The 25210-nt window shown below is 44.6% G+C and overlaps 1 protein-coding gene across 1 annotated transcript in view; it reads left to right on the forward strand.

The window, feature by feature from the left end:
- T265_13718 (hypothetical protein) overlaps positions 1-25210 on the forward strand; it is a gene marked incomplete at both ends in the record, with an annotated part of 83317 nt that overhangs the window by 57122 nt on the left and 985 nt on the right. Inside the window, 10 exons of the mRNA XM_009170168.1 lie at positions 2112-2629; positions 3221-3563; positions 3663-3751; positions 4022-4810; positions 7397-9632; positions 12040-12998; positions 14044-14369; positions 16212-16451; positions 20994-21182; positions 21907-22026. Coding sequence (XP_009168432.1) covers positions 2112-2629; positions 3221-3563; positions 3663-3751; positions 4022-4810; positions 7397-9632; positions 12040-12998; positions 14044-14369; positions 16212-16451; positions 20994-21182; positions 21907-22026 — 5809 coding nt within the window. The remainder of the gene's footprint in view (positions 1-2111; positions 2630-3220; positions 3564-3662; positions 3752-4021; positions 4811-7396; positions 9633-12039; positions 12999-14043; positions 14370-16211; positions 16452-20993; positions 21183-21906; positions 22027-25210) is intronic.

The following is a 25210-nucleotide window of genomic DNA, read 5'->3' on the forward strand; positions in this document are numbered from 1 at the left end:
CCCACACCTAGACAGAAGGATGATTAGGGTCCTCAACCAAAGCCTTTGCCTCAAAAGCCAAACCGCAAGGCAGCGGTGTTTGGCGGGAAGTGCAAATGCATTACCATTTCTACGGAACAAGTCGCCACATTTTCCAACCCCAACCTGCAGGTTCCATCCCATAGAAAAATAGGTTGGTCGGATAATGGATGCAATGGTAGAAGTGCGCGACCGTTGACAGACAAACCTCACTCCGAATAGACGCGACTGGTCGCAACCATATGGAGGCCCTGGGTCTCGTCCCAGTCACGCCACGAGCTCAGCATGCTCAGCATACTGTGGCGGCAGAGCGGTATATCTCTGAATCTTAGAGACCATGTGTAACGGTCTGCAGTACAGGCTGTTTTGTTGTATGGATGTGAAATTTTTTCCGGTTCGAACAGAGTGTCTGTGGAGTCTTCAATTTTTCGACGATTTTTTTCTCGGAACCATAGCTCCTGGTGCGGGCCGGTCTGCAATGAGACTATTAGAAAGCGAGTGTTTATTTGGGCTGCTAATCGTTGTCAGTGGCGTTGGTGCTGTCAGTTTCTTTCCAGACTGTCTGACTGAGTGCTTGAAGGTGTAGGGAGCTTAGAATACTTGCGATAGTTCAGCGACCAGTCCCTTCTCCCATACACTTTTTATTTTGTGGCTTTAAATATAATTACTAAGCTTTATGGTTGTACGGCAATGTAGCATCAGTGTTAACATTGGTGCTGTTTTCAGAGCCCTATTCAGAGAGGTGGCCAACCCATGACCTGCCTGACGGATGTGAAAGGTTGCAAAACGTTTGGCTGCTGTCGGTGCTACTGGTCTTCCAGGATGATGACCACATGATCCCAACTGCACCTGGTTGGGGACGCTGCTAATCGATGTCAATGGCGTTTCTGCTGTTGGTTTATTTTCAGCTTGTCTGAATGAGTGTCTGGAAGTGTATGCAGCTCGGGATGGTTGTAATAAGCTAACACTAAATCCTTTCCATTCTTTTTTCACCATAAGACTTTCAAATAAATCATGGTTGTATGGCAGGGTGGCATTGATATTGAACAGCGATGTCATGCTGTCGATGATGTATTTCCCCCCTAATGCATTGGAAGGCATGAAACCTTACTTACTCACTTATAAAAACAACTTGCAGCGGTATCATACCTGCTGGTGAACAGCGGAATTACTCGTGCCAGTTTTCCGGCATTTCGGTTCATTCAAGCCGAACCAACTCGGACCCCTCTGCAACAAGTAAGATCCAATCGCCCTAATGTTCACTTCCTTAAGCGCCCTTTCTGCCCCACGCTTTTGGTGCCTGCTTCGTATGCAACTCAACGGAAGGTTTCCCATAGTTAGACAAGTGCTCATGTTGGATTCGAATCTAGAATATCTGCTCTCGACGACGACGATGATGATGATTGTTATGCTCAAAATTACTCGCTGGCACTCTCAATCTACAGAGCCATACAATATAGTGGTAGGCATGCCTTCGACAGGGTTTTGAGTCACCTTGCCTACAAGCTGGTGCCTAGATTAGCGAACCTAAGTTTCACACATACGGATTGTGTACGTACATGATGCACACTCGAGCAGTGAAGTTTTCATTTTCAAACGGCCAGATCCACTGAGTGTGATCGTAGCTAACACCCAGAGAGTGAGTTCTTAGGATGTGTTTCTGGTTTTCCTTTTAAAATGCACACAGTCCGTAACTTCCTGAATCTATGACATAAGCACCTACTTCTACCAACTTTTTTTTACTCAAAATGCCAGTTTTTTGACAAAGTTGTGATGTCAACCGAATCTGGGAGCAACTACTTGTATTGTAAGGATTTGGGCCCATTGTTCGGAGTAAGGATAATAACCGTATGACAGATCCACCCACAAACCAACAGTTTTCAGATCTGACACCTTAATTTCACCTATATCCTCTTCCCAATTGTAACCGTTTTGCTCTGCATATACGTACCAGAACCAGTTTGGATCTCCAGGAATTGTAAGCATGTCTTCTGCATTCTCCTTTGATGTCTTTGTTTTTGTCTTGTATGTATACACGTTACCTTCGCTTTCTGTCAATTTGCAGTTCCCCTTGTCCCCTTTTCCATTTGCAGCTCCATTGCTTTGCTTCATGTGATCCATAACCAGGTTCTAGCGCACGGCATACCTTTCGAATTGGTCACCGACTCACTCGTAGAACGCTTGACTAGTTCCGTTATTCACTCTAGCTTGTCCAAAGAACTGTCGGCACAAGTCAATCAACTATCGGCTATCGCAGCCTGTCATCAGGAGTTTCGTGAGTTGGTATCTGAGTTGTGTGACCTTTCTTCCACGGAATTCGAATCTTCTGGTCGACCCAGCATGAAATCCACGACCGATTGGTTAGATCCACGGCAACTTTCTTCGTCGGAACAATCGCGTTCCACGTATTGGGGAACTTCTCCGAATTCGACCGTGCTTGCAGAACGAATACTGATCAATCTAATCAGTCCTCCGAATGCATTGTTTACGGGCAGTCGGGGCTGGAACAAACGTTTGGCTTCGCATGTGCTTTTCAAGTTACTTCGTGATGAAGACTGTTGCCCTGCTTCTCATGAGACTACATCTCTACTACAAAATCAAGGTTCAGTTGGTACGTTTTCGTTCCCACCGTTCGTGTCATTAATGTTATCTTTCCCCCCTATCGCGGTCGAAAGTTGTTTTTATTTATCCATCTGGGTCCTTATCTTGAAAACTTTGCTTGAAGAACTCTCCCAGGCTTGTGTATTCGCTTGCCGTTTTTCCTAGCTTTCAGCATGAGAAACATTGTCAATTTCTGCACGATTTATGTTATTGGTCCATTTCTGCTTTGACCGGGAACATTTGATTTTTCCCTTTGGTCCCACACTATCTCAAGCCGTGTGTGACCTGTAGCCTATAATAAAATCTAGTCCCTGCTAGCCTGATTTAAACCGATTTTTTTAATCTCATCGTCGATTAGATCGGTTCTGTTTCTTCTACTTTACAATACAAGAGTTAGTTTCCAATTGGATGAAACTTAACAAACGGTTGATTGTAAAACGGGGAGTGTTGTGCTGACTTCAGTAGTATTTCGCAGTAGTTCATAATTGGTGGACGCCTTACTGCAAGTGCTTTTCAGAGTAAATGAACTTCTTTCCACCATTCACTGCTCTCTACTTTTGGGATTACTAGCAACATATCAATTTCAATCCATTTTCCGTAGGTTATCCTGATTTTTTTCCCTTTGTATTTCATGCTCAAGAGAGTTCCCGGCCAATGCCCCCGCTCTCTTTCGGACCGATGGTCTCTATTTGTTCCACTTCCAGTCAACGATTAGTTACTTGGCTTTGCCTACACGCTGACGGTGGACGGTCCGAACGCCTAGAACAGATATTGCTGTGGCTAAAGCGTCTTTGCGAACCGGGTTTATTGTCCAAGAAACTTCATCGTGCGCTACCAGTGGACTACGGGGCCGAATTGCTCTCGGTTTTGGCTGGAGTGTTTTGGCATATGGCTCACTCAACCGAAGAGGCGTGGCGCCATATCATTACAGACGATTTTGTCTGGTAGGTGAAAAACAAGAAACTCTAGGGGATTGGTGAAAGTTCCCTCTAAATTTGTTTTTATTGGAATTTTTACATATCTTGATTCTTCCTTTTTTCTAGTCTGGCGTTATACAAAAAGTTGGGAGTTATCTTTCTCACCAGTTTCATGTGTACTCAGTTTCGCCCGCCACTACTTGTGTCTGATCTAGGTATGTGACTCACAATGCCGCGATACTGGCATCGCCAACATATTTGTTGCACTTCGCAGCGAGATGATGAATCCTTCTCATTTTCCATCCACGTTCGGTGGTCGGGCTTTTCAGGCCAGTGTACCTATATTTATACCAGTGTTTATCTTTATCTAACTCACATGAATGTCACTTCACTGCGTTTTGCCTGTATACGTTTTTTTCATGATGGGTCGAACATTTATGCATGAAAGCTCTCGTTTGGGTTAAGTACACAACTCTCGCTCCTAGTCCTGGTTGCGCTTGCTGCCGCTCTCATCATGGCCATGTTACTATTCCTCCTTTACAGCATGGTGTACAACAAGGCTTTCGATCTGTTCCTACGAAGTCCCACTTTGCGTACGCCATCCTCGCGACTGGGGCTGAGAACTTTCGCGGAAGCACTGACTGGGTTGCTGTGTTCTTTGTGTGCAATTCAACCCAGTGCTCTCACCTGTATCTTGCGACAGTTCATCGAGGAACGATGCACGAATCCCCATGGAAACCCGGACGTACAAATCCATTTGCATCTTATAGCCACAATGGTTCGATCTGAACAAGCCATCAACCATCAGTTCATCTCCAGCCACAACGAAACCCACGGCTGTTCTTTGCCTGCTTGTTGTGAGTGGTTACGTGCACATTTGATCTCAGATAATGAAGCCTCATCTCTTCGTCCGTTACATGCACGTATGCAACTGCTGTCGCGCCTATTGCAGCCTGACCAACCGAATTTGCTGCGTCTGTATTTAGGTCGGATTGTCACTGACCGTGTTCTGCCCAGTCTCTTCCAGTATTTCACCCGTTTTCCTTCGATGAGCAGCCGGCTATCTGTGCGACAAAATTCAAGTATGCTACAGGCTCCGGACTACAAACAACTCTGCTTTGATGCTGTTCGACTCTGTCGGGCTTTAATGACTCCGCTAAATGCAGATTTTCTGTCCAACAATGCTACGGGCCACGCAGTCTCACCGCACATGTTTCAGCTTCAGCTTGCCTCGTTTCTCGCCCAAACTTTAGAACAGGTCCTCGATCGACGGGGTGAGTTGTTTTGCTTCACTTTGATGTTTAGATCATGGCGTTGTTTTTCTAAATCACTTGGCTTCATAACAGTTGCTGCACACTAAGCCGTAATGGGGCGGTCATAAAATGACAGTTAAGTTATGCAAGAAGAACCTTGATCGAACAGTGAATCAGCGCCCGAAATTGTGATATTTTTGTCACTTGCAGCGCACTGCCGAAAGTGATGCTGTTCCTGGCTTGGACAAGCAGATGAATGGACAGTTCTTTACTTGCAAAAGCTATATCAAAGGTGTCTCAACTGTCTATATTGTCAGTGTGCTTTACTCACTACACGACATGCGTGATCCCAGAGTCGTGGTAAATCTCCTCAAGACATGGTTGTTGATCCGTATTAGTAACACTGTTTTTGTATTGAAGTTGCTCTGTTGAGGATGTGAAAATGTGGGTGCCTGGGATTGTTCGTTCTAGGTTAGCACTAGGTTCTCTTCCACCTTCGTGTCATGCTTCCCCAATGTGGTCTTTGCTAGATAACTGGTGATTGCACGAGGTTCGATCATCGGTGTTTTGGTCTTAGTAAACCTGGCTTAATCGATTGAGGCAATCCTTTTGGAGCTTATTTTACTCGATGGGTTGCAAAGAGAAGTGACAATTTTGTCGCTAAAGGTCGCATATAGTTTATGCTAGATCGGCATATTTCACTTTTACGGGACATGCCTGAAACGATGATCGAACGAGTTCTGTAAGACCGTTCTGTCCTAACCCTTTTTGAGGGGATTCTCGATCCCAACGTCACACAGAGTCCGTTTGGCCTGTAATGAGCTCAAATGTTAGGGAAATCTATAGTGCTAAAAATTGGACAATGAGTACTTCAGTCGGTAAAATCCCCATCTGCATCGTGATTGTGCACATTGCTGATGCTTAACGGTGATATGGACCGTGTGTCCACCCTTTAGCATCGCTGGATTTTACTTCCTCACCACCACTAAAAGCTAATTATTCATCATGGTAAGAAAGCTCAACATGTGCTTAATAGTGTACTTTCACCGATGGTGCTTCCTTGAGCGTTTTGCGAAAAGTTATTGTAGCAAGCCACTGGTCATCCCCGCTAGTGGCATTATGCAGTTTTACATATTACGTCTCACACTTCATATGGTCGGATGTCAGTTAACAAATCATTTTTTACACGCTGGCTACTAAGACCGAAAGTGCGCCGCACTTTTCCACATCGAACTCTTTAGCACTGGATTTGAGTGTGTACAACATGGCCGCTGTCATTTCTGTAAGATGGTGCCTATCGTTGTGCGAGAGGCTACATTGGGCGTGTTGGAAGTGGAAACGGATCCGGTCGGACCGAGGATCGGGGCTGTGACTAAACAATTGGTCTCTCTTGCAGACTTTTTCTTACCCATGTCGCTCTAATGCACCTACCAGGGTCTAGTCCGATTTTGTGCACTCCCAGATTTTCCGATTTTGTCATACATGTCGTATAAGTGTAGCCTCATGGACCCTTTTGTCACACACGAAACTGGTGCACAATAGACACTTCCAGCTGTCAACATCCCCTTGGGATTGCTCGCCCCGTTACATGCTAGTAGATGAAAGGTCATGACGGAAACGAGATAATGACTCGGGTTGTGATGACCTGAAGATGGATGACTCTGCCAGTCATGATGCTCCGTGACTAAGCACACACGCACGTGAAGATGGATGACTCTGCCAGTCATGATGTGACTAAGCACACACGCACCCGAATGCTTACGATTCGGAAGCCAGCGGGCGAATGTTTCTACCAACCACCAGTCAGCTCTTGGGTCCTGCCAACTGATATACAGGCCCCAAATCAACTACGACCTATGATTTCTGAACGTTTTGCTGGACATGCCGTTATCATCAGTTGACACCAGTAGCCGAATCTATAGCCTGTTATAAAGTGCCATTGAAGAGCTTCAGAGGTGCTTGGTAAGCAGTCGGTTGATTTGTTTACCCAAATATTTTCTAGCAATTAATTGACGAACTGCATTTCGCATCCTTAGTGAATTTGCACACCGACTGATTGTGCCACCAATCAATCAGCACGTTTCTGCTTTGTACTTTACGTTACGAGGTCCGTTTGGGTGAAGGTAACAGTCACGAGATGCAATCGTCTTCGCAAATAGTCCCTCCCTCACTCTTTTTCTCTCCTTTTCACTCTAAGGCTTTGATTATAATTATGGTTTTATGGCAGTGAAACATCAGTGTCAATGTTGTTGTCTCTGCTCATTATAGGGGAAGCGTATTGTTTATTGGGGCCGTATATTTTAATGTAAAATTCCGCGTTTCTGTAATAATTTCGTCCAAGAGAAGAGTACTGCGCATCGGAGGCTACTATACTTGGGAGTAATATTCTATAAACTATGAGCAAATAGAGAATTGTGGGCCACTACCCATTGAGGAGTTCCGGCATATTCTTCGCACTTTTGCAGCTGGTTGCTCGGTAACTTCTTTGGATGTGATTAGGAATGTTTGATGGTCGAAATGATTATGTACAATCAGTATTGCACACTTACTGGAACAATTGTGAATACCCGTGTTATCGAGTTGTTCTCCTTTGTTGTTGTATTCCAGAAATTCATATCCCAGAATTCGCACAAAGCCTTTTGCTTGAATCACTGAGACCAACAACCGGCAGTAGGGCCATCGCCGTTTTCGCCGTGCGCGATCCGAACAATCCGTATGATCCTGCGCTCACACTGACTGGTCCCCCTTTAGCACCAAATAAACTGCCGCCGATTAAGGCACTTTCTGTCGGAGCTCTTTGTGCCTGGATTCGTCACTCAGCTCGAAACCTGGAATTTGATTGTTCTGTACATCCGAGTCTAGCTCAAGCGATCCTGTTGTTGAACACGTCGGATCCATGTGGAACTGGTGACTTTTCTAACAAGCGGATTCCGTTGGTTATCGCCCATTTACGATTGATGCTCTGTGCACTGCTGTACCCGTACGCTGCCATCCCATCTCGATTATCGTGTAATGCAAGTGCCAAGGATCTACCGGCGTTGTGTGGTTTCGAATTAGCTCTTGCGCGTAAGCCTCCATCCAATCCAGATAACACTTTCACAATATCTGATTGGCAGAGTGCCCATCCGCTCCCACTTGGGGCGGCTAGTGATCAGTGGAACCTGGATTGCATGGCCCATGTTGCGTACGGTCATATGCAAACTGGCTTCGAGCCAATTTCCCTGCTTATCAGACCTCGTGCCCATTGGGACGTCACCATAGAGGCGACAGTCAAGGAACCAGCTTGTTCAATCCATTTCAGTCCCATTCCAACCTTTTCCTCGATCTTGGTTGAGGCAGGTGTTTTGCAGCTGCTGTCAGAATGCGCAATGCGTCTACAACATGTTGATTCCGTGTTCGAATCAACGTATTTGACGGATGATTTACAAACCACAGAGTTGGACCGACAAAAATGCACCACCAAGGACTGCAAGACCGATGTTAATTCGGAAGGTTTGAAAAAATGGAAAAACTTTTTAGATTCCCGAAGTTCGGTCACCATATCTGAAACTTCTTGTCTGTCATTGTTAGATAATCTTTTAGAAGGAACTCATGCATCGAAGATCCGGCGTGGATTACCAACCAACGCTGAACAGCCTGGATCATCAATCATGCCTCTTCATTCTTTCCTCACCTACTTAGTCTTTCTGCGTTTACCAGGTTATGCCAAGTCGTTGGCAGAATTTACCGCCCAGTGTAACGAATTCACTGAACACGCGGACGATGCCAGCAGCGATGATCCCTCCGCAAACAGTCCAATATTGTGCGACCTTCTTGGTCGCATTCTTAGCCTTCCTCATTTTCCGGTGGGTTCTGGGGCGCTGACCTTAGAGCAGACAGTGCTGACTGGTGATTCGGCCGACCCTCGATTGGATGCAGTCCGCTCTACTTCTTTCGAAGCTCTTTGTTCTTATTACATGACTCTCCCGTCGTTATCGAACGATGAGATCGAGGCTATTGGATGGCAACATATACATGGGGGCGTTTTGGAACTTATTCTGAACTTTTTAGACTGTCTCTCACATGGCGACACCAAGCGCTCGACCGTGCCCTCTAACGAAAAATGTGCAAAAAATTCCCCGACTTCTTTGACAGTCATCCCGTTCCGTCACAGACATATTATTCAAACAGCGAAAGTTGATTTCGAACGTGAGTTGACAGCAAGCACTAGACAAGCTATTCAAAAACCAACTTCAGCATACTCCGGCGATGTAACTACTACAAGTAAGCCTTCCCCTGAATCCAATGCAGTGGCTTGGGCCAAGGGAACCGGTTTCTCAACTGGAAGCTGCGCCAGCGCTTGGAGTGCAGAGGCACTACGGATAAAAAGTGCTCGTGAGACGGGGTATGCGACCCTGTTCTTCGATACGTTGTCCGCGTTTTTGTTCATTTTTACTACGCGCTTATCTGGTCCTCTGGTTCAGACAATTGCTCTTCAACTAAAGCAGTCTAGCTTGTTGCTACTTCTGACAAATTACCTACGGAATGACTCTGCCTTGGACTTGGCCAATCAAGTGCCCCTATATCGTTCGGTGTTCCGACTCATTCGGGTGATTGCTTACTCTCCGCAGCTTCATTGGATCTTCTCCAGTACAGCGTCCACTGTGGGTGCACAACAAGAACAGATAGTTCACGAAGCATTAGCGGCCACAAATGTGTGGCTCTCAAACCCAACTTCAATGTTATCACAGTTAGATGCCTTGGAATCGGCACCACCGTTGCCGGGAAATTTGGATCGCTCTTGCCCTGCTCAGCTGCTCCAAGCTCTACAATCGTACATGATAAATTATGAAGAGCATCTAAGGTCAGTTTTTTATATTTTAATGTCACTGATTTTCTTGCTCTGTATTGGCCTGTATTGACTGTTCACGTGCCCTCATGATCTAGTTACTCTGCACACACTCTATCTTCCTCCTTAAGAAGTTTTCGAACACAAGTAACTTTTTACCTCCCATTTTTTAAGTTCGGTTTCTCTATGGTATCGGTCCTTTGGTAACCAGGTGGTCACATACATCTGAACAGCTCGATTCATGGAGTACCTGTCCGAATCGTCTGAACACCAGCGAACAGAACACACAAAACTTGAGCTGAAAATAATGACTCTTCTGAACGAGTTAGCCCAAGCGGTTAGACCGCGAATTTACTGACCGGAATGTTCGCGGTTCGAACCCGACCTCTGCCTCTCGACTTCCCCTGCCTAGGTTTGGGCAACCTGGCAGTATTCCAGTCTTCGTGCCACCTTCGGGTGGCTGACACCGAAAGGGTGCTACAGCTGAACTACTGAACACTAAAGTTAAATTACCTCCTACTCCAGACTGTTGTAAGACGTGATGCTGCATATTGCGGTCCAGTGTTTCAGAACCCAGATTGTCACTGTCTCTTGGACTACGCATATTCCGTATCGTCAGACTTATTGGGCGACCCGACCGTGTAAAAACCCTCTACCACCGTTAGGTCTATCGATCATCCGCGCGTCGTGCTGGCATTGATGAACCTATTCAATTCACAAAGAAGGATCTTTTGCAGTTCAGAAAATAAGCCTCACTTAAACGATACCCAACCGGCTCTTTTGCGTGACAACGTTGCATGATTTTCAGTTTTCCATCCGCGGGTTTTCGGGTTATTTTTGATCCAATGTTCCCGTCCCACTTTTGTTGTATCCTGAGAAACCGTGTGGGTCTTCAGCACAATTTTATGACTTTTAGCCAGGTTTGCCTATTCATTTATCGATCCTTTATTAATGTCTGAACGCAATCGACCAAGCGTAAATATCACCTCTCCATTCAGATGCAAAAACTCCGAACATCATGACTGGATCTAATACTAATCGATTGTCCACCGGACCTTCCACGAAACTCGAGAACATTAACTTAGGCGTGACCGTGCGAATGAAATTTATCTAAGTAATCATTTTATTTCCTCTGCCTATTTGTCCGCTACTCTACATATAAATCAGAGGAGAACTAGTTAACAGTGAGTCCACATTCACTCGAATGGAGGTTAACAAACAGCATTTCGACCGTATTGGGTAGATTTTCAGAAAACAATTTACAATGTCCCTCTCATGCTTGCGACCGGTACGCCCACCTATCTGGTGACAGTACATGATTGTAGTTTAGAAACCTGCTATTTTACACTCGTTTTTCGGATTTGTTGGATCCTAGAGAAATTTACTTAGGTGTTCGTGTCCCTACCCATCATAATACTCATAGGAGCTGCACTACGTTCTGTTTTGAAGTTGGGTGCAGCTGGTTTATACTCTTGCGGTAATTGTTCTCTTTTTTCGATCGCTCGGCCGGGGTCGACCTCACATGAAATCCCAAAAATGCTGTGTACGGACACATCCGTGATGTTAACTACATCCAATGAGCCGTCTTTTTCTTTTAGCACGAGGTTGTCAACCAAGTAGCCCCGATCTCATCTACACATACTTGCTAAGTCCTAATACGACCTCGCGTGACTGAGCGTTTCGAAAACCGATCACATCCTTGCCCGACTAGTGTTCCTTGCTTCTGTTGGCGAGCTCAGCTCCTTTGTGAATATGTGCTTGCGCAACGACATGCTGTTTATGGACGCTTTCAGATAGAGAATTAAGCGTTCCGTGGTATTCCTTTCAGAAATCCAACCTGTTAGCTGTCCTTACTTCAAGTGCTGACAACTGTCACCATTTGGAGAACGGTGCTAGGCAGTCTGCACCAGATTAAGTTTGCCGTAAAATCTGAAAACCATTTTTCAGAACGACGTCACTTTTGGGTTTTCCCTAANTCAGCACGCCGACTATCAGTCAGACTTAACTCGGTTTTCATTCATATTTAATCAAATGCCCGTTGCCACCCAAGTAGAGCATTAGCTTGACAGAGACTCGGGAGGTACGCCTACGTGGTGATCCCCAAAAAGAACGAACAGTTCTCGGTAATCTTATGAGTGCTGTTCTCCCAAGGAACTGGGTCAATTTCACGATGCATCTCGATTTGGCGTCATCATAATAGAGTTGACGCTGATGCTTCACCGCCGTACAACCACACGGTTTACTTAATAGTACCCAAAGCCTTAGGGTGATCAACTCCTTTCTGGTTGCTTGCAACCAAGACAGATGAGTCTTTCGTAATTTGGTTCCGTGAATTAGGTCCCTGTTTTTTTTACTTATCTATGAGTGCAAAGAGCAATGAAGCTCACTAACTTCTGCTTAATATTCTTTGCCTTTCAATCAGGAAATTGGGATTCCCTAGCAGACATGTTGAATCCGGTGTGTCAGCTTTTGCACGGCTTCCTCCACGACATCCAATGTCTAATACAAATCAAGCGAAACGTCGTTCCGGTTTGGTTCGTCAGCATTCGATACGCTATCGAAACTCCCGGCGACAATTGTTCAAAGAAGTTGCCAAAGCGAGTTCAGCAACAAAAGTACCTACTAGGATTGGATCTACCCTTGCTAGCGCCTGTGATACTCATTTGGAACGTCGGTTGTCCGAACAGCATCCGCCAGCACAGTTAGCCGAGCCGGAAACATTGGAAGCTGGTGTTGATCCGTTTGATTTGATCCAGTGGAAGAAACAGTCCGTACCGTTGGGTTTGTTGCAGCCCAATAGCGGGTTTTTGGACGCACACTGGGACGAACAGTCACCCATGGCCGAAAGTGTTGGTGAACCAGTTGATACAGAATCACATTCAGTTGAGGCGAAATCCGTGCAAGTCGTAGGACGTGCGGATGTGAGTTCATTTGCTGGAACTGATGAAGTCCAGCATGGTGAACTTGAAGAGTCCATGGAAGCTCTTGATGAATTACTCCCGATCCCCACACAAACTATTCCTTTCGCTGATGAGATGTTTGAGCCAACACCAGAAAAGGAAACCAGTGAAGAAGCAACGGACACGGTAGCTCCACTGCCTGGCCGGAGCGGAACAGACTCACACACAACCAGTAGTTTTGCGGGGGAAGATTTTCACATCCTCATCAGCGAACTGCAGACCACCTTGTGTCTAGTGCAGTTTTCAGTGTGGACGCTACACGCAGCTCGATCGCTTGTCGCCTTCGAGAATGAAGCCACATCGGATTCTACCTTGCGACACCTACCCACAACAGCACCTCCTGGTATGTCTGGTACGCAGAAGCTAGAAACAGCATCTGAACATAATGCTTATTTGGATACCCTGAAGCCACTCCAGTTCCGTAAGTCTACCCTAAACCGTGATCTCTCGTTTCTCGTCTGCATTACTCAGTTCTGTTGCACCAAAAGTCGCTTCATCAATGAATACGTACTGGTGCACTTTTGAGTCTGAAAGGCATACCATTTCCCTGACGCACGTTTCTGTTGCAGGTCGGGCGAATTGTCCGAAACGTTCCTTGCTGGATATAAGAGAGTCATTGTTGTCCTTATTGGTTTCACTGAGAAGACACTTCCGGATCCGCCCGGTGGAACAACCTTAAACATTTTTATTCGATTTCCTTGACTTTCGTATCCACCTTTCTTCCAGGTCAGCACACACAGTGTTTCACCCTTTATCGGATGGTACCTCGATTCGAACTGTGGTTGCGACCGGAGCGACTCTGCTCCTGGGCCTCCAGCACAGCTTCAGTCTTGTCGGTGGATAGATAGGCATCGAGCAAGACAACTTTGATACATTAGTACAGTTCTGTGGTTCGTGAGTTCGAGTGGTCAAACGAAGTGTGCGTATTTCGAGCCAACCTGAAAAACGTCAACAGACACATACGTTATCAAAGTTCACACAAGTATTCCTGAAGAAGTGACGAGCGGCGATTCATTGCCGTTGTAACGGATGGTAATGTGATCTATTTGGACTACTGGACTACTGTAATGTCTATTGGGTCTAGACAAAAAGAGGATTAGAGCCTCAATCAAAGCCTGGCGGTAAGGTAGCGGATGGATGCTTGCATACAATTACAGTCGCATAGGTTCTTAAGGAACAAATGTATGCCTCAGCTCTCAAACCTTGAGGACGACACTTTTCGTCATACCCTTATTCATTGACTAAGTTAGCATTAGGAGCTCCCTGTATGAAAGTAAACCCTCCCGCAGTGTAGCTCAATGAGCCGTAGAGATACACAAGTCCTTCGACCACTATAAGGTTCAATCTCAACCAACATTCACTAGATGGATGAATTTTGAAATCCAGTGTGAACTCTCTTACTGGATTTATTTCTCTATGTTTATCGAATGTTTCATTGTTCGTCCATTCCCTACTTCTGTTTGAAGGCATGATAGAAATGTTATCGGACCCTGTTGACAGACAGGTCAAGGCCTTGATACCCCACCAATTTCTTGGCACGATTGCCGAAATCGAGGGCCTCAACGTCGAAACTGAGCAGAACACACCGTTCTCCTTACCCACCCAACCGCACTCGTCCAATCAGCAACCGAAACAGCCTATCCACCAACCGACTCGCGACCATGATCCACGTAGCCTAACTCGAGCTCGCCGCCTTGCACAAGAAATTATTACACTCAGTACAGGCTTACCGTTGTCCGAAGAGAGTAGTGTATTTGTGCGAGCCGACGAAAATCACGTGTGCATGCTCAAGGTCAGTATTTCGCGTTCTTTCTGTATTTTCCATTCTACATAGTCTGAAGTGCCACCAAGTCTAGTCCCAGCTTGTTCTTTCTCTTGTCTTTTTTCGTCCTAACACTTGATATGCGTCGTATACTGTGAAAGTACGAAGGTTGTCCAACTATCGTTTTCGAAAAAGCTTGGTGACAATCAGTAGATTTATTGCTGAGCAACGTTTCGCTTTTGACACAAAAGCTTCGTCAGGCCAAGTGACTAGGTTCCGAGGTTGGTGGAGATTTAAGGTGGAAGGAGAACCAATCAGGCAAGTCAAGCTGAATCTCTGTTGGGTGCCGGCCGAGGAATTTTTGTGTGTTGGAGTGGTTGAACAAGTGTTGGGCCGGTTGGGAAACCTACATGTGTTTGGGTCCAGCCTAGGGTCTAGTTCTTCTGGTTCGGTTCATTTGATGGTCCTTCTTGAACGTCGTTTGAACCTTCTGTCCGTCTGTGTAAATGAGTTAGCGCTAAGATGGTTGTGTATGAGGGATACTGTGACCTTTGGTCGGGTTGGGATTTCCACCCCCCACCCCCCGGTTTTTTCCTAATAATTCTCCTTGGATTGATAACCACACCGTCACGTGTCAACTCGGCTTATTTAAGACCGCTTTCCATACGCTCGCCGGTTCCACACCCTCGATTCTATTCACGCTGTGATGCTTAATAATTTCCACCTCCTGGGCTATCAGCCACTGTGGTGTGAATCGCAGTCCCGGTCTTGAAACTTTCACATTCTCCAGATCTATTCTGTCCCGTGTCTAAGACACGTACCGCCATCGCTGAGTCTTTGACCAGCGTTTGGTATTCTTCTGCATTCCTTGGTGGTTTTTTTATCCTTCTTTTATGCTCACCAATTCTGGTGTGCAATTCCCTGGCAGTTTGTCCTATGTAAACCTTAGCGCAGTTGCAGTTGATCTTATACACGCAGCCCCTAGTCCTTTCAACCGGCAAGGGATCTTTCAAGTGCACCAAAACTGAGCGTAGCGTTTTTTCCATTCTCAAAAGCTACTCCACTCAGCGGCTCGACGTTGCCCAGCAGTAAATCTACCGATTGTCATCAAACTTCGAAAACGATGACTACCCAATCGGTTCCAAGTATTTTTCACGTGATTGTCCAACTATATTCGTCTTGATGGAGCCTCTGGTTTTGGCTATTCAATTTATTAAGAAAAACTCCCTTCCTGTACTACGCTTTACTTATTACTTGAAATGGATTACATCCATGGCTGCTCATACCTGTCGCCGTCGTCAGTGGTCACTCCTGTTCAACACCGAATCATATCCTTCAGTGCGCTCGTGTCAGGGGGTTCATCGGGTGACGATATCCCTGTCTGGTTCCCTGAGCATGCTGTCGATATCCTCTAAGTTGTGAGGGAAATTACATCGCAATTTGAAGGAATAATGAACACCAGTATAGCGGATCTGAGTGACCATCAATCATGTCGTCACTCCAAAAATATACATTTTTGTGGCCACTCTGCACTTCCTGTAGAATTGAACCGGGGCAGCCCAATGGGCAAAACCTCCAACTTGCTTTTCTACAATTTCGATTAGAATAGGCTTATGGCTGCCTAAGAGTTTGTACGTGTTCACTTTTCAACAAAATTCTTGAGAGATGATTTACTCTATTTTGGTTTCATCCGGCAATTTGTCAGTGCTCCTTGTGAAGTCCTATCAAGCTCATCTGCCTTTTTTTGCTTCCCTTTAGTTCTGCAGCCAGTCACTATTGCAAAAGGAACTTTGTGTTCTCATTAGCAGATGAAATCCTCATCCCAATGTTGTCTGGTTATCTTACTCATATTCGTCCCTCTTCCCATTCTAGACTCTTATCACCGGTCCACCAGATACTCCGTACGAGAACGGCTGTTTTGTATTCGACATTTGCATTCCCGCTCAATATCCTAGCTCCCCACCTTTGTTTTGCCTATTGACAACCGGAAAGAACACGGTACGTTTCAATCCCAACCTATATGCGGACGGCCATGTGTGTCTGTCTATTCTGAACACTTGGCAAGGAAGACCAGAGGAACGTTGGGACCCAAAAACGTCTAATTTACTTCAAGTGGGTCAAATTCGCTTCCCCGTTTGTCTTTGTGTGCGCACTATATCGTGACCTAACTCCATACTATAGAATGATGAAAGAACTTCCCAAACTGGCTACAACCGTAGATCGGCTTACCCATGCAGGTAGTTAGCTAACGCTCATTTGTTTCGCAAACGGATCTCAATACTTGAAACCCTGTACATACGCCTGATAATACACTGGAACAGCCTCTTCTGAATTGTTGAGTAGGTCGAATTGGTTGGATGTTAGTCGATAATATACATACTTAGGGTAACTGTCATCTGAGCACTTTTTCCTCTTGACATTCCACTGAAAGGAAGAAGGCCTTCGCTGCAGAGTTATTTATTGAAAAACACCAACTGAACAGCTACAGACTAGGACAGGAAAGCAAAACCTCTATATGCATCTTGTTTACAAAACCAAATATCCGTCTTTATCTTGAACGTGTCTTCCTGAACTTTCCTGGATATTCATTGAATATCAGTCAAACGTAAACGAGCGCTACAAAGCAATTCCACAAATTGCATGATAAATCCCACTTTCTAATAGATGCAAACCGGAGTTACCTGAAAACATATTACTCGCATGCCTCATCAGTAGCGTCCACCGTTACACCACTACTTATAAGGCTTGGATAAAACTCCCCGGCAACCCACTACCATCTTCATTCTTGCAACTCATCAGTTGGGTATAGTAGCCCATTTTATAATCTTTGACATCAAATTATACACTCAAACACACTTATTCGCACATTTATTTGAGGAATATCATGAACGAAAGTTTGAGTTAGGATTCAGTTGAGTCTCCTTTTAACGCCAACTTAATTTGTAAATGTTGTATCTCGCCACCCTTTCCTCTTGTTTTTTTTTTCATCTTTTCGAGTCACACAGGGTGTTTTCACAAAAAGGAATTTGGCCTTTATGTAAACAATACCCTAGGTCCGATTTCGTCTAGTATTTTTTAGAGTGGACTACTTGAAAGAGTAGCGCTGAATTTCAACCACCCAACACTATGCCGAAATCACTAGGTTACTGTGCTGAGGTAGTGACTTTTGTAATGAATTCCATAACATGTGGTTTTCAAGTTAGTTGGTGCACAACTCGTGATTGGACCAGATGGTCTCACCCTTTTTTGTCGCGAATTCAATTCGAGCGTTGAGCATCCTCACCTTATACGCTTCTGATTAGTTCGTTGCAAGCTGTTTCTCTTTGTGTTAGGTTCTGATCCTTTTAGTGAGAGTTTTCTAGTTTCCCATTCCGTTAATTTACAAGTCTTCAGTGCGTGTGGCACCGATTGCCAGTTCGCCGCCTTGCTTGTACAGTCTTGCATTCAGGTATTCAAGTGTGAGAACTGGTAACCACCTTATGGTGCTACGGACCGGAAGGTGCATGGTTCGAACCCAACCTCAACATCTCGATTGCTCCTGTCTATACTTTGGCACCCTGGCAGTATTCCAGCCCTCGTACTTTCTTCCGAGGGCACCGAAAGGGTGCTGCAGGTGAACGAATGTGAACTGCCTGTACAGTGCACAGAGAAGTCACCAAGGCTAACAGAATTGGTACAGAAAAGCCGAAAGTAAAACGCGATGTAGCGTGCCTATGGAGTTAAGATAATACGGTTCTCTGGCGGTGATTGCTGTAACTACTCATGCCCGATTAAGTCCAATATAATCAGGTTGTGGGTACAAATTTTTTGTTGGTTCTCTGGTGGTTGTCCGAACAAGGAAAATGGCATGGTCGGATGCTTTCGTGTTACTACTCCAAGCTACCCTGTATTCACATTCACCCGCTCACGGCCCATTGGTTCGGAACAGCCCTTTGATTTACTGATTGTCTTAATATATGGTGATTCCTATTGCCGTTTGATCTGTTCTTATCTGAAAGGGGATTTCTCACGCCGTACACACGAAAACCGTTACACCTGAGGGTGCATACGTAGGGGCACCTGAGTTGAATCTCACCCCAATCTTTCTCGACATATTGGAAGTAGGCTAGTTGTGTTTGTCTATCTTTATTCCATAGGAAAATGACAGGCAAAGACAAAAAATCGATCCGGATGGTATCACTTCACTGGAAATGACTGGGTGAACTTGAACTGCCGTTCTCCAAGCCCCTCACATTAGTACCCACTATGACATCAGCTTGCCTAAATGTGATAATCCACTTGACTGGTATGATGAAGCAGACGGTTTCGCACACACGAGGGAGAGAGAGCAGTGGGGACTGGATTTAGTCAGTATCGCTAATTGTAGAGTTATGAGCTATCCTGACTAACGTCGGTTGGTTAGACAGTTCGAGCAGTCATCAGAGTGCCCAAAAACAATGCGCACATTATGAACAAGGAAGGAACATAAAAGTAGTAATGGTAAGACAAAAGACGAATTTGGAATCATTAGTGCATCGGCTCTGTACTAACTACGTCACTAATCATAACTTCAGAAGTAAAAAAGAAGTGGGTACCTCATACATGACCTTTTTTCACGAACGAAGATGTTGTGTATTAGAAGGGGTGAGCGCCTGATGGAAACCCGGTCCACAGTACAAATAATCAAGGCACAGAAGTACTAGACCGAAAAGCTGTCTTCAGTTTCAACTGGGCATTTCTTTGCACACACCACAGACCCAGTTGTTTTTAAAAAAGCCTAATATCCCAACCGAGGGACTCAGGTCGATATTACGTTAGACTTCAATGAGTCAGAGTCTTTGACTCGAACGTGGATTCTAAATGCACTGGCATTACTTTTTGCGTTCATCAGTTTCCCCTGTCATCTGGAACTTACTATCCAAGGGACATGATGTGAGTGTTTAGCAATGAATATGTTTACTTGTGGTTGGTAAATATAACTAGAAGAGAGAATTTATCATCAGTTTGCAATATCTTCTTCAGAACAACCAATAACTGCTGATGTATTCGACTCATTTTGTCGTCTGGTGTAAGTGTGAGCATTAGCCAAGGCTCTCACATGCCATTATTCGAAATTCCTCATTTCGTCTGTCGTGATTATTTTTACTCATCATTAAGGAATTCAGATGATCACGCCATGTACTGCTTGAGAAAAATCTGACAACTTTCTTGTTCTGTTAAACAAGGAGAAATGGTACGAAGGTGACGGGAGTTACGCATCTATTTTACAAACCATAATGTTGAGATCGTACAATCCTACTGGATATTCAACAGCTGTGCTGAAGCAGCTTAACCAGGCCTTCAATCCCACCAAGTTGACACCGCTGCACGCAAGTTTCAATGGATCTTATTGACACTGACAAATCCATTATCTCAATGTTATTGTCAGTTGGGCGAGATTAGAGTGTGAGATTTGCTCGTGCAGCACCGGTAATGACAAGGTTTCGGAAAACGTAACAATTTCTGAGCACCCAATTATCAGTCAGTTCTGTTGTTGTCCGTCTTTCCAGGATGACTAGAGTGCAGTCTGAGGACGATATTGAACTTGGCTGATCAGTGTCACAACAACTTCAAGTTTTGGAACATCTCATCTGAATGGTTTATTGACTCCGTGTGACATTTAAGTTATTTCTCAATCAATCATCCGTCAACATAATTGGTTTCCATGACTTCCACTACTCCGCAAGTCAAAGTCATCATTATAATTAAGCGTCCTCAGTCAGTCGGTACAATGGGTTATATGTAAGCCTAGATTAGTTATTTCGGCACGTATTTCGTCGTCAAAACTTTTGTACCCTTCAACGGTTTCTTTTCGGATAACTTGATCTCTTAGATGCTATCTAGTCGCTCTTCCCTGTAGTCTTGTCACACAAGCTACCGCAGCACCAACTCTCCAGTTAGAGATGAGTCTAACAAGCACTGTTTGGTTTCAACAGGATGGGACGCCACCACAATATGGCCATGTTGTACTGAAGTATCTGAGTGAGGCACACGGAAATAGGTATATCAACCAAGAAGGACCGTTTCACTGATTGTCCATGTCGCCGCACATAGGTATCTGAACTTTTTTCCAAGGGTTAATTAAGGCAAACAAACTCATTTGCATATCAAATTGGTTTTCGCGGAAGACTCAACTGAATTCCTCGTTTATGATCCTCTTCAACTGAATGCGCTAAACAAAGGTCGCCTCGTTTCCGTTGGTATGATATTCGAGATATCACAATATACTTTCACCAAGCAAACTACTGACACGGTTGCTGAAAACTCCTCGACAGTCCACGAATGGTCTCGCCCTACTTGAAGCCCATCAAGTAAGCGCTGACCCTTTTACTTGAACCGAAATTTTGACGAATTTCGCCAAATACTCTTATCCGCATATTAATATGGTTTTCGTGGGAGGCTGAACTGAATCCAGCTGAATTTTTTTTACTAATCTCGCTTTTCAACTGAATGTGTTGCACAAGTAGAACATAAACGGACAGGAACTCAGGAAATACGTCTACCTGATGGTCCTCAAGAAAGGCGAAACCAGTTTTGGGTTTCGAACAGTCTTCTGCAATCTTATGAGTAGTGTATTACGTCTAGATATTATTTCATATTATTTCCCTTCGTCATCTAATCCGCACTTCATTTCAGGTACTGGTCTCCATCCAGTCACTTATTTTCGTTTCGGAGCCCTATTTTAACGAACCTGGTTATGAATGCAACTATGGTACTCCGCTTGGCCAACGCGAAAGTCAACGATATAATTTGAACATTCGTGCTGCCACTTTGAGGTGGGCTATGTTGGATCAGCTGTGCAATCCCCCTGCCGGTTTCGAAGAGGTGCGCGAAGTTTGTTTTGCTTTTAACCATGGTGTGGTTGTGTTATGTGTTTGCCAAATGTATTCATGTATGGGCTATTCGTTTACTGAAATAACAATTGAAGATAATTTTCGCTAATGTAACTTTTGTGCATTCTTAATTGATTGTTAATGTACACTCACTGCTTGAACGCTCCCTTCAATTTTTTCACGGGGATCTTCAGGATACTACAGTCGACCCAAACAAAGGAGTAGTTTTAGAATTGGAGTTTTTGGAGCAAAGCGGTATCTATTTTCAGAGTTTTGTTTGAGAGGGTCAAATAGTTAAAGTAAGTCACTGCGGAACATGGTTCGGCCTCCTTGGGAAGAGTCTCTTATATTTAGCATTCGTTGCTGGTCAGTTAAGCTTCGATATTCGTAAAGATTGCTTTAGCATAAACAGGTCGACATGTGCCAGAGGATGATTATTGCCTCGACAGCAGCAAACATTTGAGTTCATGTAAGCTTCGGATGATGAGCTGAAACTCAAATTTCATCAACGTACACCATGTATTCACCTTTGAAATCCTGTGTAGCGGCGCTTCACCGTTTTTGTCATTGCTTTCGGGTTTCCAAAAACCAACACTAGGTGAGCCCGTTTGCCAATCTATTGCTTTGATAGAGAGTTTTGTCGTTACTCTGTCTCACAGTGGCTTTGGAAAGTAATCTACTCTATTCATCCATACTTTCTCGGAATTGCGTTTCAGGTAGTCTACAACCACTTCAAACTGAAGCGTGAAGCTATTCTTGTTCAACTTGAACGTTGGGTAGCGGAATGTACTCAGGGAACCAGCTCGACTTCGAAAGAACATCAGAAGCGGATGGCTGTAGGTTTTTTACTTTGATCACTTTTGTTCCATCCACTTGTTTCCATCTTGGTTCCGACTTGTTCTCTTTAGTACTTGTTAGTTTCGTTTGCGTTCGTTTATTGCACTTATTCTGTGCAAAAAATACATATCATACATGTTAACTGGAGTTAATGAATCTGAAAGCCATTCAAACGTTTACAGGCCAACGGGCAGTCCTATGGCCGGGCATATTCTTCTCAAAGGATTCTCCCATTCTGTTTTAGCTGAGTACTGCCTAATCTTCAGTCAGAATGCTTTTGCCCCTTTGGTCGATTGCAACTCGTAACCGGTCGCACATCATAACTCGCCCTCCTACTTTCAATATCCGTGTTGCAACAGTGGTACGTATTCTGTTGCATCGACATGACCAGTCCGCATAATGGTGATCATATTCCGGCCTCTGGGCCATCACACGGACCTTGTTTAAGCTACCTAGCCTGGCTTGAATAAAGACCACAAAAGTTGCTGTGCTGTAATATATCGGCCGCAATAATCGCTAAATATTGCACAATTGCACACCCCACTTCTATGGACTCAGTGTTTCTTATGCTTACTGTAACAGCCTGACACGTTCGTGACTGTTGTCCTACTAAACTATAGGTCAACTCATTTTAAACCATGTCTAAAAGAGTCTACTGGTGTCGCACTACAGTGTGGCGACATCAGAGCAGGAGTGTCGACGCAAAAAGGATCACAAAATATCGTACACGTTGACTGCTGTTCTTCACTATTTATTATCCAATCTTGACTAATTTTACCTGGTCCATCGTCACATTCGCTTTCTTCGACTACGTAATCGAAGAGAAGTCCGATTATTCGAATGAGTTATCCTCTTTTCTCACGTCTACAATGTGGAGCTCAACAGTTCGAATTCATGAAACATCACAGTCTTTCTGATCGGTTCCAGGGTTTTTCTGCCTTACTGAGATGCACTGATTCTTCCCCCGACAAAACGTCCAAGAAACGGACAAAAATCGATTTCATTCTGGCGGAAAAATGCCTTCTGTACCGTGAATAAATTGACTACCCCACTGTTCGGTCTTTTCGGTACCTGAGTCCTTAATCGGTGTTTGGATCACCCTAGAAGCCTGATGTGGCCGAAATCTGGTTCATCTCTTCCATTCGCACGGAATTTTACAAAGTGGGAACCGGTGAAATGACTGTTGGACTGTTACCTAGACACAACGCACTACTCTTAAGGTGGTTACTGGACACTCAGTAAAGTCGGAATTTTACAAAGTGGGAACCGGTGAAATGACTGTTGGACTGTTACCTAGACACAACGCACTACTCTTAAGGTGGTTACTGGACACTTCAGTAAAGTCAAAACCAAATTGGTGTGCAAATTAGAGTATGTATCGAAATGCTGAGCTGCTGGATACTTCGAAGTGTCACCAGAAAAATAGTACCTTTACAGTTCGCCCAATAAATACATGTTGGTTGTTCACGATTGTAGTGGACATGAGGATCGTCGCTTGTTCCCTCGATTATCGGAGCGCATATCGCTGGAGGCCTACTATGATCCAGTCCCGTTGTACGGGTTTTACTTGTAAATTATGGACCTTCGAGCGCCATGCTCTTCGATCAACCGTTCGAGCCTACTACGCTGTGTTTTGTCCTTGGCCGCCCAACGGCACATGACCATTTAAGGTCGTATCGCAGTGTGAAACGAATAACGGCCATCGTAGCGTCAAGGTTGAAAGTATCCTGGTTGCAGGTGTTCAAACTGCCCCCTTAATGACCTGATGAGGAATAACTGCAGTGGCTATTGGTTTATCATGGGTATTCACAGCCGTAGCCGGTGGCCATGCGTGTTCCAATGAATGACAACCCGGCGCTGCATGACACTGGAAGATAAACGTTCAAGACCATTTCTGTTTCATCCAGACGTCTGTACGGAATTTAGATATACAAGCCCAGTCTGTGTGATTTCTTGGAGGATCAACAAATATTGGTTCCTAGCTCAAGGACGTAGATGGCCAAATTTTACTGTGTATCATACTTGTTGCGTGTTCTGCCACTACATGACCCGAAATGGGAAAGTTCGGCTAGGCGCACAGTGCGAAATGTCGTGGTAAGCTAGATTCTAATGATCGATGAACGCATGTAATCGACACACTGGTGTGTTTTACGGCCCGTACCCTGTATCACAGTCTGTCTGGCGCAAAGTCAAACTTTCAGTAAAGCAGGAAACTGAACGATCAGTACATGTTGATGGCCGCGTAAGAACGTACGACCCGCTTTCGTGTGCATATCGACGATGAGCAGCCTATGTGGATTTGATGCATTTGATCCAAACAAGATCTCATTATACAGTGTTATATATATAACAATATTACATACAATATATATATGCGTTGGAATGCATGATTTTGAGCTCTGCCGAGCGGTATGTCAAGTTTCGCAACTTTATATCCACGTGGAGTTACCGGCAGTTCCTGACGAGTTAATCTTGCTATCAAACAGGGATGTAGTAGCGTATTTTATCCTCTGGTAAATAAAACTAACGATGTGGCGCTCGAAATTAATAGTTGCCCGTGGTTGATTTTGATCGTCATAAAAATCCAATGAAAAACAACCTAAATATAAGGTTTTAAGTTGAAGGTAAGAAGCTAGTCATCTTAACTTCTTACCTACACGCTCGATACTCATCGCAGTGATCCGGGTGAATGATACTCTGTATTCAAATATTAAACAATCTTCTGCCTGTATTCAGAACAGCCGATTCGGATTTCAAGTAACAACCCATCAGCAGTATGTGAATATCTGTCTATGTGAAATGAACACCTCTCTAACATCTGTTTTGTTGCTCTGTTGGATTAATTAGGAAATTAAGCGTGCTGTCTCGGTAGCTTGTTCTGTCTGGGTGTTTGGTCGACTAAAAATACACACCGCGGATAGTTTTACACTGGGTGGTTGGCAGCTACGTATCCTGTTCAGTCGAATTATCAATTTGTCCCCCTTGAGTCTCCGTGTTTTATGCTGGCGACTGATGAAAACAAACGAATCTCCAGCTGTTCTCTCATTTTTTTCAAACGAAGGTTCTGGACTATTTGGCTACCGTCAGGCCGCTTTTCCTAGCCAGAAGCGAACCATGGTCGGCAGATCTTGAATGGACTGACGCACAGACTTACAGATTTATTTTTGAAAAATTTGCGTAACC

This window comes from Opisthorchis viverrini, assembly GCF_000715545.1.
Source record: "Opisthorchis viverrini unplaced genomic scaffold opera_v5_94, whole genome shotgun sequence".
NCBI classification, from domain to species: Eukaryota; Metazoa; Platyhelminthes; class Trematoda; order Opisthorchiida; family Opisthorchiidae; genus Opisthorchis; species Opisthorchis viverrini.